General features: G+C 39.2%; 1 protein-coding gene across 1 annotated transcript in view; it reads left to right on the plus strand.

Annotated features, from left to right (window-relative positions):
• LOC149211138 (myosin-1-like) overlaps positions 1-13,160 on the plus strand; it is a 192,451-nt gene extending 179,291 nt beyond the window's left edge. The window contains exons 16-23 of the mRNA XM_089396936.1: positions 1,513-1,671; positions 1,769-1,969; positions 2,076-2,281; positions 2,366-2,501; positions 10,687-10,816; positions 10,933-11,079; positions 11,210-11,412; positions 11,538-13,160. Coding sequence (XP_089253062.1) covers positions 1,513-1,671; positions 1,769-1,969; positions 2,076-2,281; positions 2,366-2,501; positions 10,687-10,816; positions 10,933-11,079; positions 11,210-11,412; positions 11,538-12,284 — 1,929 coding nt within the window. The 3' untranslated portion in view covers positions 12,285-13,160. The remainder of the gene's footprint in view (positions 1-1,512; positions 1,672-1,768; positions 1,970-2,075; positions 2,282-2,365; positions 2,502-10,686; positions 10,817-10,932; positions 11,080-11,209; positions 11,413-11,537) is intronic.
• Positions 13,161-13,483: the final 323 nt, after the last annotated feature.

Raw genomic sequence — 13,483 nt, forward strand, 5'->3', positions numbered from 1 at the left:
CTTATTTGATGGGCACTCGTTCCAAGGAAGGGTATCAACTTTCAACCAAGTGTGAGGATGCTAGATTATCCAATGTAACCACCACACAAATGGTGACCTCCAACACCCAACATTCTCTAGCTGATGTGGCACACCTCCAATTATGTAAATGTGCATTGGGATACATGAGACGCAGACTCAGTAAGGGCTTTAAAAAGGCATATATATGCCACATGTGACACTGCTTCAAGCTATGTAGCAATGCCTCAAAAGGTGATCCTCTATGAAGGAGTAGACATCAAAAGCTGCAACCAAGTCCTCCAAACCAATTTATTCATAAATAAACTAGTGAAAAAGGGTCTTCGATACTAGTGCAAGTCCAAAGGCATCACGAATTATAACAGACATAATTCATGAAAGATTGAGAGCTCACCTGAAATGCAAAAATGGGTTGGTGAATAGATTGAGAATTAAATGAGAGGCTGCCAAATTTTAGAGAATAAAAATTAACTATAAGTCAATCACTGTGGTTTCCCTTAGAGACCAAACAAATGAATTTCATATGACCATGGAACTTAGATTGCCAATTTTCTCCCTCTGTTGAAATTCTGGCAGCCAATTTTCAGCGTTAATTCCTAGTCAAGGGTAGCCAAATTGACTATAATTTCTGCTATCTTATTTGCCAAATGCCTGACATGTTAAAAATTACTTCTTTCCTATTCTTGAGAGTGTCTTTAACCCAGCTGAGCTGGACATCTAATTTCCATGAAATATTTTCTTCCCCTCTTCAGCTGATCAGTGGAAGATTTTCGAGTCTCATTCCAGGGAAAATTTGTTAGGCTAGAAAACTTACTTGTGTTGATTAGGTGTGCCGTTTCTGCCTGGTTGTTTGTTCCAGTGCTTATCCCATGTATGAAGATGGTCATGAATTTCCATTGGTGGTCTCTGGCCATTCCTCCAGCTCTAGCGTTACTTGGAATCCTTTTGGCTGCAGATTAATCCTGATCTATGCTGGTTAAAGGTTACTTCTCCCCAACACTTGAGAGTGCCTTTAACCCAGCTGAGCTGGCCATGTCCCCATTATATATATTCTACCTTCGTTTTCGGCTGATCATTGCATGATTTTTGAGTCTCCTTCCAGGCAATCTTGCCATGTAGAAAACTACATTGTGTTGATTGGTATACCATTTGTACCTGTTTGTTTGTCCCAGAGCCTATGCGATATATAAAGATGGCCATGAATCTTCCTTGGTGGTCTCTGGCCACTCCTGGTGAGGCTTTTCAAGGATTCCTGTTGAAAGTTAATGCTTATCTATCCTTTCTGATGGAAGGCCCAAACTTGCTGGGGGGATACCTGGAACCCTTAGAGACTGCCTTTATCAAAATTGGTGTTTATTGTTGATATGTTTGCAGATTTCAAGAAATAGTCTTTTTGAAGTAGTTTCAAAGCAAGCTTTATGTGATACAATTTCTATGTATTGTCCAGTTTAGCAGTGTATATCCAACCAATGATTTATTTCATGGCTTTTGCAGAGGCCACTAGGTTTGCTTTCATTATTGGATGAAGAGTGCACATTCCCTAAGGGGACCGATTTAACTTTAGCTAATAAGCTTAAACAACACCTAAGTGGGAACCCTTGCTTCAAAGGAGAAAGAGGCAGAGAATTCCGTGTTCGGCACTATGCTGGAGAGGTATATTGATGGACATTTTTTATTTCGTTGAATTCAGATTATGAAATTTACATATGGTTCATGGATATTTAATTCATAGTTTAATTTCTTCAAACAGGTGGTATATGATACAACTACATTTTTGGAGAAAAATAGAGATTTGCTGCATTCTGATTTGATCCAGCTACTTTCTTCATGCACTGGCCTTCCAAAATCATTTGCATCTAATCTCAGTAAAGGGGAAGAGAAGTTGATCACTCAACGAGGTCGGTTAAATGGAGCTGATTCTCAGAAACATAGTGTCGCAACCAAATTTAAGGTATTTATGCTTCTCTCATTTTAAACATATGTTGATTCTTGAATAGTGTCACTTTGAATTTAAGGTGTTTAGACATCCAGAAAATGATAAAATGTTTTTATCATAGGGGCAACTTTTCAAGTTGATGCAGCGACTGGAAAACACTACACCTCATTTCATTCGGTGTATCAAGCCAAACCGATTGAAACTTCCAGGTGTCTTTGAGCAAGGACTTGTCTTGCAGCAGTTGCGCTGTTGTGGAGTGCTGGAAGTAGTTCGGATATCTCGATCGGGCTATCCCACTCGGATGTCTCACCAGCAGTTTGCAAAACGGTAATGCTTATAGTATGCCTGGTATCATTGTACATTTGCATCCATTACAGTTCAACGTTTTAATTTCTTTGGTTCGTCATGCAGGTATGGGTTCCTCTTGCCAGCAAACAATGTTGGCCAAGATGCACTTAGTGTCTCAGTGGCAATCCTTCACCAATTTAATATCCTGCCTGAGATGTACCAAGTTGGTTTCACAAAGTTGTTTTTCCGAACAGGACAGGTAGTGTTTTCTATTGGATATTTCAGGATTTTTTTGCACGGCAGTGGTTCAGCATTATTTGATGGTCTCCATTATGGATTTCTGGTTCATAGGACATAATGTTGGTTTCAAAGATGAACATTCTTTACTGCTTCACACTTTATTATTATTGTCAGGGTAAAGTATACTCTTGTCTATATTTCACAAGAGCTATTTGGTTCCTGTTTTTTTAATGTACTTTAGCTTTTGTGGTGATATGCTGCATAAGTTTGGTATTACTACTTTTGTTTTAGATGTGAAAAATTTTATTTGCTAAATGTAGAAATTTCACTTGTAGAACAAACCGATATATGCAATGTCCTAAAGCATAATACTTGTTCTACTTCTACAAAACATTAAGCGGAAGCATAATCGAAATCATGAGCAACATCAAGTAGAAACATGCATAGCTGATCAAGAGAATTAATCACACATAACATAAGATATATCCAGGGAAAGCACCAGCATAAAACCCCAACCATGTATTATCAATCAAGTGGAAATCCTCTTCACAATACAAGAAGAATTAGCTCTCAAGCTATTCCTTACGTAGTTTGCTTAGGAAATAATAGCAAAAGCACATGCTATTAATTCCAACATACCAAAAACAACCAATGGTCCAACTACGTATTCCTTGAGAACACTAGTTCCTCAACCATGCAAAAACTACTTACTAGAAATAGTTAAGCATATGATAGTACACTGTCCCACATCTGATCTCAACTGGATCTCTGACAGCACTGACATGCAACAGTTATCCATGAGTGAATCCTCAGTTATCTAAAATAATAGTTGTCACATGCATGCAAGCATTAACAAACTATATTTTATTATTTTAACAACTTGTTAAAATAATCTAACTGGACTTGACTAGTTAGAACTAAGTCAACTGATTCTCTCATTATAGAACTAAACCTTATCTCCTTTAATCAGTGGAGGAAACTCATGTGCATGCTCACAAAGAATTCAAATTCGATTTTCCTTAATTAAATAACTCAACTGAATTAATTAATTAATATTTGAAACTGCTATTAAGACCAAAATTAATTTTACTTCTTATAGATAGACTAGGGACTGCGATAAATAGGAAGGGACCCAGAAATGCTATTTTTATAACTTTCTATTTTTAGCAGTTTCACCTCTCACCCAATGTGGCCAATGACCTCACCGGCCAAACTGCTATTTTTAGACATGCTGTGTTTAGCAGGTCTATTTTTAGCACATTCTAAATTTAGCATTTCTTGTTTCACACTTTTCAACACTCCCTCTCAACAAGAAAGGGATTATCAGCAACCTCGATCCTGTCTCTATGGAACTCAAACTTGTCCTTTGACAATGCCTTTGTCAAAATATCTGCATCCTGTTCCTCAGTTGAAATATACTGCAACATCATGATCCTCTTGACCACACAATCCTGTAGATGATGATAGCGGATATCTATATGCTTGGACCTGTCATGAAACACTGGATTCTCAAAGAGTTTAATGCAACTCTGATTATCACAATATATCACCGTCGGATCCATCATCTGACCAAACAATCCCACTAGGAGCTTCTGCATCTAGATGGCCTCACATGTAGCCTGACTTGCTGCCATGTACTCTGCGTTCGCTGAGCTAAGTGTAACTGATCTCGGTTTCCGGCTATACCAAGAAACTGCAGCTGACCCAAGGTTGAAGATCCCTCCAGGAGTGATCTTCCTGTCTGATGGACTACCTGCCCAATATGCATCTGTGAAGCCTTGGAGCTTCACTCCCTCTGTCCGCTTGTACCATAATCCATATTGTGTAGTGCCTCTGAGATATCTCAGCACATGCTTTGCTGCCTTCCAAAATAACTTGGTTGGCTGAACCATAGCTTGACTCAGCTGGTTCACTGCAAAGCACAAATCTGGTCATGTGTTCACTAGATACATGAGTGAACCCACAAGTTGTCGATAAACTGTAGCATCTACTACCTCACCTGAAGTAGCATCCTCCTTCCTCAAGTTACCTGCTAGAGGAGTCTCCATGGGCTTGCACATATCCATGTGGAAGCACCTCAGTATCTCATTGGCATACTTGCCTTGAGAAACAAATACTAGAAAGTAGTGCATGGGGCCCATGTCCTTCATCTCAAACTCTCTTGCAAGACTTGATCAACTCATCATCACCTGTCAAAATCAGATCATCGACATAAAGTACAATAATCAATAGCTTACCATCTACAATGATGTGGTATAGGTTCGCATTTGCTTCACTCTTGGTGAAGCCCAACCCGGTGAAATAGCTGTCGATCCTGGTATACCAAGCACGGGGTGCTTGCTTCAGCCCATACAATGCTCGCTTGAGCCAACACACATGTGACTCACGATGGAAGGTCTCAAATCCTTCGGGTTGCTCAATGTATACCTCTTCCTCAATCTTCCCATTGAGGAAAGTTGTCTTCACATCCATCTAATGGATCTTCCAACCCATCTGTGCTGATAGTGCTAGAATCGATTTGATCGATGAGTACCTTGCAACAGGAGCAAAGGTCTCATCATAGTCAATCCCCTCAACCTGTGAGAAACCACGGGCAACAAATCTTGCCTTATGTTTCTCAATATTGCCATCAGTTGCTTGCTTTACCTTGTAAAGCCATCGGGAAGTAACCACTGACTTGTCCCCCGGTCTAGGAACAACATCCCATACACTGTTCCTCATGATAGAATCATACTCCTCTACCATCGCATCCATCCAAACTGGCTGCTGCACTGCCTCCTCAAAAGAAGAAGGCTTGGTCACTACACACTCCCCAACCAGGGCCATGTAGCCAGTGTATCTATCGGGAGATCTTCTCTGTCTACGATGAGAGGATGGCTGCCCCACATTCTCTCTCGCATCCTCCATCAATCTGTCAGCTTCCCGAGAGCGTTTCCGCCCCTCTGGAAGACTCTCCAGTAGTGGTGATCTCCACCACTGGAATCTCTGCATGCGGCTACTCCGCATCATCAGGAGGCTCCTCCTCCTTAGGAACTAGTTGTTGAAATTTGGTACCCGAGGACAGTTGGTTCCCTTAGGCTTTGATCTTTGGCCTAGGGAAAAGTGTCCAAAAGAATTTATTTTTTCTCCAAAAGTAACTTTATAATTTTTATAAAGTTAAATCTAATTTAAAAGTGACTTTAAGTGATAAAGTTATTAAGTCTAATTTTAAAGTGACTTTTATAAAGTCAATGAAAAATTAGAAAGGAAAAGTGACTTTGGAAATAAATGATTAAGTGGGTCTTTATTAAAGTGGGGTGAATTAAAAAATAAAAAGTGAGATTTAAATGAGCATTTAATCTCAGCCTTAGATCTCAATCTATTTCAGTCATTGGATTTAGGGATCACCCAAAAGTCAATTGGATCACCCAAAAGTCACTTGGGGTTAGATTAAAGGAGGAAAATGAGGAAAAGGTCATCAATTCTTTCATGAGCAGATTGGGAGAAGGAGAGAAAGAGAGCAAGAAAGATTTCTGAGCAGGGAGGAGAAGGAGACAGCAGCTTGGCACACATTCCAAAGCAGCAGTTGAGCAGATTTGTACAGCTGGTTCAGCACACAGTGAAAGGCAGATTTTGGCACGATTTTCGAAGAGTGGTTTGCACAAAAATCAAGGAGCAATTTGCTGGTTTTTCTGCACGCAAAACGAGGGCCGTACAACAACATTTAATGCTAAAAGTGGGCACAAAAATCAAGGAGGCTGTACATCATTTATTGCTGTCTTGTTTGCTATAATTTCCAGTTTGCTGTGAGGCATGGGAAAAGAGATAAGTTGTAAATTTGCTTGCTGATTTTTTACTGAACATTTCTCACTGTAAAAAGACAATTTTCAGAAATAAAGAAGAGCTCTCGAACTGGTTTTCCCCAAGAGTTGTAGGGGGTTTTTCCAGGGTCACATTGACCAAAAATCTCAGTGTTTAAATGTGTTTTAATGGCTGTTTATTACTGCTGATTTTTATTTCTGCAATTTCCAACATTTTGTAAAATTTCCAGAATTTGTGTTTTCAGCAAATTTATTTTTTTTCAGCTTGTTAAATGTATGGTTATGGGAAAGGGCATTTAACTATATGGGAGAAATAAGGAGAAACTGAAAACCGGGGTGGGAAATGAGAAATTTCTATACTAGTAGTTCCTCATCATCACCATGCAACTTTAGCTCCCTCTCAAGTGACTCTCGCATGGCCCGCTGCTCATCAAACTTCAGATCCCTGCGCACTATTGTCCTCTAACTGGCAGGCAGAAACACCCGATAGTTGTGAGGTGTATCCATGTACCCCACAAGTATTCCCAACTCAGCTGTTGGGTCTAGCTTCTTCCAAGCATCTTTGGTCACATGACAGTAAACTGGTGATCCAAAGATACGGAAGTGACTCACATTTGGCCGCTTCCCTGAAAAATCCTCTATAGGTGTCTTCATCCCCAAAATACGATGAGGACTTCTGTTTTGAAGATACACTGCTGTATTGCATGCCTCAGTCCACAGATGAAGTGGTAGGCTTTGGTCATGCAACATCGCTCGAGCTGCACCCACAATAGATCTGTTTTTCCTTTCGGCCACCCCATTCTGTTGTGGGTTATGAGGTGCCGTGACTTCCCGTTTAATTCTTTCTGAAGCATAGAAGTCTTTAAACTGCTGGGAAACATACTCTCCACTGTTATCACTCTGCAAGGCCTTTATCTTCCTCCTTGATTCTTTCTTTGCCAAAGCTTTGAACTCACAAAACTTCAAGAAGGTTTGATCCTTCTTTCGCATGAAGTAGATACAACATCTACGAGAAAAATCATCTATAAAAATAAAAAAGTACCTTTGCTTCGCGGTGGAGGCTGTAGAGAAGGGCCCACATACATCTGAATGAACTCGATCCAGAACTGCTCCTGCTCTACCATCTCGATCATGAAAGGAAGCCTTCGCATACTTACCCAGAGTACAACCTTTTCATGTGCTTGTCTGCTCCAGTTTTCACTTGGGTAATCTGGTAGAAATTTGCTACATGATCTTCAAGGCCCCATGATGCAAGTGGCCTAGTCTCCTATGCCATAACTCGCCAATATCTTGGCCATGCACCACTTCTGCCTTGGAACTGAGAGCAACACAATCTTCTACCTGTAACTTGTAGAGATTCTTAATTTGAATCCCAATCTGTTTGGTCTATCTAGTGCCGATATGCCTTAGGAAAACCTTTCCCAAACTAAAGACTACATCAAAGCAGCATAGCAATAGACACAAGATTCTTTTTCGGCCCTGGTACATACATAACATTAGAAAGAGTGAGGGGAGAACCATGCTCCCTCTGAAACATAACCGTACCTCTACCCGAGACACAGTACTTTTCGTCATCACCCATCTCGATCCGTATCTGGAGATCCTTCTCCTCCAAAGTGCTGAAAAGATTCTTGTCACCTGACATGTGGAAAGAAGCTCCACTGTCCAAATACCAAACACATCCCATGTTGGATGAAACCATGCATGCAATAAGCGAGAAATCCATCTCAAACTGTGAAGCTAGTGCATCACCATAAGATTCCTTGGAGGAACCTTTCTTCTTGGACTTTCTCTTTGGGCACTTATTAGCATAATGACCCAACTCATGACAACGACAGCATCTCCCCTTCGACTTGTCAAACTTCTTCCCTCCTTGAGAAGAATTGGAATGGGATGCCTTCCCTTTCCCTTTCTTAGCTTTAGAAGCTAAAGCCAAGTTCTCTTCATCATCATGTTTTGATGAAGAAGCTCCATCCCTGGTGCTCCGTCTGATCTCCTCCTGCATCAAATCCGACCATAGTCGTTCCCAATCTAGCAGTTTGTCCCTTCCATTCACTGAGTCTTGGTAGCTATGCCAGCTCTTAGGAAGGCCAAGGAGTGCTAGACTCACCATATCCTCATCAGCTGTAGTGATTCCCATGCTTGCAAGCTCATCTCTGCAGGTAGTGAGCTTGTTCAAGAACGTAGAAATAGAGTCACCCTTCTCACACTTGATCTTTTGAAGCTTGTCCTTCAGTGCCAAATTCCTTTGATCACTGCTATTCTGATATAAATCTTTCAATGTTTTCCACATTGCAAATGGAGACTCCTTCCCATGGAGGCTTGAGACTATGTGATTTCGAACACCCTCCAAGAGAATTCTCTTAGCTCTAGCCACACACTTACCCCATTCTACCAGCTTAGTCTTGTCAGTAGGCTTAGGGACTTCTTGATCAATGAAATCCTTAAGACCATTAGCTTCCAAAACTGCCTCCATGCGATCCTTCCAAGCTATATCGTTTGAGTTGCCATTAAGGGCATACTCAAGCTTCAAACCATTGAACGCCATCGATGAAATAGATGTGATAAGAACTTGAGATCTATATCAAGAATAAGAAGCTTCGAGTTCCTCCTACTAGTATACTGTTCTTGCTTGATCACATGTGCTCTGATACCATGTAGAAATTTCACCTATAGAACAAACCGATATATGCAATGTCCTAAAGCATAATACTTGTTCTACTTCTACAAAACATTAAGCGGAAGCATAATCGAAATCATGAGCAACATCAAGTAGAAACATGCATAACTGATCAAGAGAATTAATCACACATAACACAAGATATATCCAGGGGAAAGCACCAGCATAAAACCCCAACCATGTATTATCAATCAAGTGGAAATCCTCTTCACAATACAAGAAGAATTAGCTCTCAAGCTATTCAGTTCTCAATGAACTATGAAGATATGAAGATATGTCTCATGAACCACCCAAGCCCTGTTTATATAGGCTTTCCCTATGGTCCTTACGTAGTTTGCTTAGGAAATAATAGCAAAAGCACATGCTATTAATTCCAATATACCAAAAACAACCAATGGTCCAACTACGTCTTCCTTGAGAACACTAGTTCCTCAACCATGCAAAAATTACTTACTAGAAATAGTTAAACATCTGATAGTACACTGTCCCACATCTGATCTCAACTGGGTCTCTGACAGAACTGACATGCAACAGTTATCCATGAGTGAATCCTCAGTTATCTAAAATAATAGTTGTCACATGCATGCAAACATTAATAAACTACATTTTATTATTTTAACAACTTGTTAAAATAATGTAACTGGACTTGACTAGTTAGAACTAAGTCAACTGATTCTCTCATTATAGAACTGAACCTTATCTCCTTTAATCAGTGGAGGAAACTCATGTGCATGCTCACAAAGACTTCAAATTCGAATTTCCTTAATTAATTAACTCAACTGAATTAATTATTTAATATTTTATACTGCTGTTAAGACCAAAATAAATTTTACTTCCTATAGATAGACTAGGGACTGCTATAAATAGGAAGGGACCCAGAAATGTTATTTTTAGAACTTTCTATTTTTAATGGTTTCACCTCTCACCCAATGTGGCCAATGACCTCACTGGCCAAACTGCTATTTTTATACATGCTATTTTTAGCAGGTCTACTTTTAGCACATTCTAAATTTAGCATTTTTTGTTGCACACTTTTCAACACTAAATCATCTCTATTTTTGATTAGCAAATCAAAGGTTTTTAATTTTTCAATATCATCAACTTCTATAAACCAAATAATCAATCAACAACATCAACTTTTTCATTTTCAAATAATCAATCAACATCAACTTTTTCATTTTCAAATAATCATTCTTATATAATTGCCGAAGATTGTCTGAAAGAATTACCAAAAAGGTTGCGTTTATTTGGATGAAGTGCATTATATGTAGGTTTGTGAAATTTTTACTTCCAAACAGAAAAAACTTGCTGATATCAGTCATGCTTGTTTTCTCTATTATCAATCAATGTCAACTTTTATGAACTGTTTGAAGTTTCAAGAATTGAAACCGTTGGCTAGGTGGTACCTAGCCATTTCATGTTTTTACGAGCATCACTCTTTTATCTCTTTGACATTCTCTTCTTCATACATTTCCTGAAACAATGCACATCATTTCAAGTTGCTTTTGTCCTGGCTCTGAGCATGCATAACAGTACTGCTACTTGACAGAAATGTTTCTATCTTGTCACTTGTGTGCTTCCTGTTCTTGATGTTCTTTATCATATATGCAAAATACTCTGTTGCTATATTTTGCTTCATGCTCTTTATCTATTGCTGCTTGGAACTGAAATTCAAGTTACTTTACATGCAATTCATTTCGAAATCATGACATCTCTCCAAACAGATTGCCAAACTGGAAGATACTTGTGTTCGAACTCTTCGTGGAATTCTTGGAGTCCAAAAAGCTTTCAGAGGCTATACAGCTCGTTGCCAGTTCAAGAAGCTCAAAAGAGCAATCGTAGTCATGCAATCTTGTATGCCACACCTCTCTTTCATTTTCAAATGACCACAGACTTTGTATTTCATAACACATTGGAATTAATGAACAAGGTTTAAGGAAATTTTGGCGTTTTGATTATTGTGTATGCAGTTATAAGAGGTGCAAAGGCAAGGAGAGAATATCAAGTCTTGATAAAGAGGCACAGAGCGGTAGTTACTATTCAAAAAGAAGTAAGGTGTAGAAAAACTAGAATGAAATACCTGAATACTCAGAAAATGGTTATTCTTGTTCAGTCAGGTAAGATATGATGTCTATCTACTAGAGGCAGCAGGACTGCAAAGTTCAAACTAAACTCAAAATTGACAAATGAAATCTCGTTGGGCAGGCCCCAATACTTATCATTATTGACTGTTTATGTTGTCTTCAGTGATCCGTGGCTGGCTTGCGAGAAGACAGGCAGGAATGATGCGAAGAAAGTTATATGAAGAAATATCAGATGTCAGAGTTGCTGTAAAGGAGTGTGTCACTGATCTAAGCTTCAACAGAAATGATGAGCTTGACATTGAGGTTAAACAAATAGAAAGGATCAATGGCCTGCCAAGTAAAACATTGCCTGTAAAGGAATTAAAGGTATCTGTAAGTTGGTGCTTGCCATTCTTTGTATTATAATTTCTCTTCTACTCCAGCAGTTCACCAACTCTGGGATTCATGTATATTTCATGTATCTGTATCATGGACTTACATTGGAATGGCAGTTCTCTGAGCAGGATTCTGAAACTGAAGGAACAGTCAAGGTTCAAGCATCATACCTTGCAGAGCTTCAAAGGCGCGTCCTTGAAGCAGAGGCAACTTTGAGGGAGAAGGAAGATGATAATCTCCTTTTGCAACAAAGACTGCACCAATATGAATCCAGATGGTCTGAATATGAAGCCAAGATGACCTCCATGGAGGAAATGTGGCAGAAACAGATGGTGTCATTACAACTGAGCCTCGTCGCAGCTAAGAAAAGTCTGGCTGATGAAGCTATGATTAAGCAAACAAGGCAGGATGATGCAATAAGTAACCAGAGCAATGTTTCACGAAATCGGCCACCTAAACCCATTATGCCACATGATGATGATGAATTTGATTGGGATGACTCTACTTCTGTCGGAACAAAGACACCTGATTATAAGCTTCCTTCTCACCATTCTGATAATGGACTAGCAAGGGAACTTGATGCAGGGATGTCTGTTGTTCGTCACTTGGTTAAGGAGTTTGAGCAAAGAACCCAGGTTTTCAATGATGATACAGATTTCCTGGTTGAAGTCAAATCTGGTCAGGCAGATGCAAATCTTAATCCTGATGAAGAACTTCGGAAGCTGAAGCAGAGATTTGATATTTGGAAAAAGGATTTCAAGGTTAGCTTACGCGAGACAAAGGGTATCCTACAGAAACTTGGGAATGTAGATTCATTAGCTGAAAAGTCAAAGAAAAAATGGTGGGGAAAGAGAAGCAGTTAAGAGTACTATCATCTTTAGCAGTGCAGTGACTGACTATGTCAAGGAAAGGAGTTGTGCACAGATGTGATCTATAATGCCATTGTAGGTTGGCAGTTTTCTTTGTTATGTATACATATTAAGCACCCTTGGATAGGTGTGCATATTTTTTTTCGCAACGTGCATTCGACTGAGAACTGGTCCAAGTTCTCGGTAAATGGCCTGAATATAATGTTGATTGAAGTAAAGGCTTTGAGGGGGTGTTTTGATGAGCTTTCTCAGAGGTCTTGAAAATAAGACCAAAAGCATGTAGACATAGCAAGATGGTAAATGGGGACCAGTTTTGAAGTCGTAAATCTCTGCCTTTCTGGTGAAACAGTAAATCCGAGGTGTATATTGTATTGATATCTTTTGTAAACCTGAAGGTTGAAGGAGAGGTATGTAATCTACAATTCTGTACAACACTACATGTAAAATTGCATCTTGCAGATTGCTGCTATAAGAGATGAGCTTTTCTGCCTTAGGCATATGCTTCTGAATTTCGATGACACGTTAAGGTAGGTGATTCTATATGCTAAAAGGCATTGTATGCAAATGTTTTTTTACTCATTTTTGCTGCCTAGATCCCAAGGTTATTGGCATAGTAGTGAAAGCCACGTCAGCTACCTTGAGAATCTTGTGCCTTATATCTACCAATCCACTTGATTGAGCTGTACTGTATTTGCACCAAGCTGTGACAAGCGATAAATAACTTGTAATTTTAAAAAGAGAACAGATCATAGCACAGGTGCAGTATGCTCTATCCAATTGCCAATGTCATGCATGTAAAATTGTCAGGCTATATATACAGCCTCTTTACATCCTAATATATGGATGGTCCATTCCGACCATTAGATGTTTGATTATGCTTTTATTATTCATTATTAAATTCTGGATTATAGTCTGTTTTATAATAGGGCAACTTTAATTCACCAATTTGACAAAATGTTACCAATGTTATCAATGTGTAATTGTGAAATTTGATATAGGACATGAACGTGAAAATAAGGTTTAATGGCAGAAATGGTGCAAATTTCTGGATGCTGTCCAAAGGTTCTAAATCGAGGCTCTAAAATATAACTTGCCTGAGACGAAGGAAGAAAGTTTTTTATAAGACATTCTTGAAATAGAATACACTTGTTATTCTTAATTTTTTTTTTTGGAGGGTAGGGAGGGGGGGTTAA

This window comes from Pinus tabuliformis, chromosome 1_2 (assembly GCF_031772625.1).
Source record: "Pinus tabuliformis cultivar Carrire ecotype Pingquan chromosome 1_2, CPIR1, whole genome shotgun sequence".
Lineage (NCBI taxonomy): Eukaryota > Viridiplantae > Streptophyta > Pinopsida > Pinales > Pinaceae > Pinus > Pinus tabuliformis.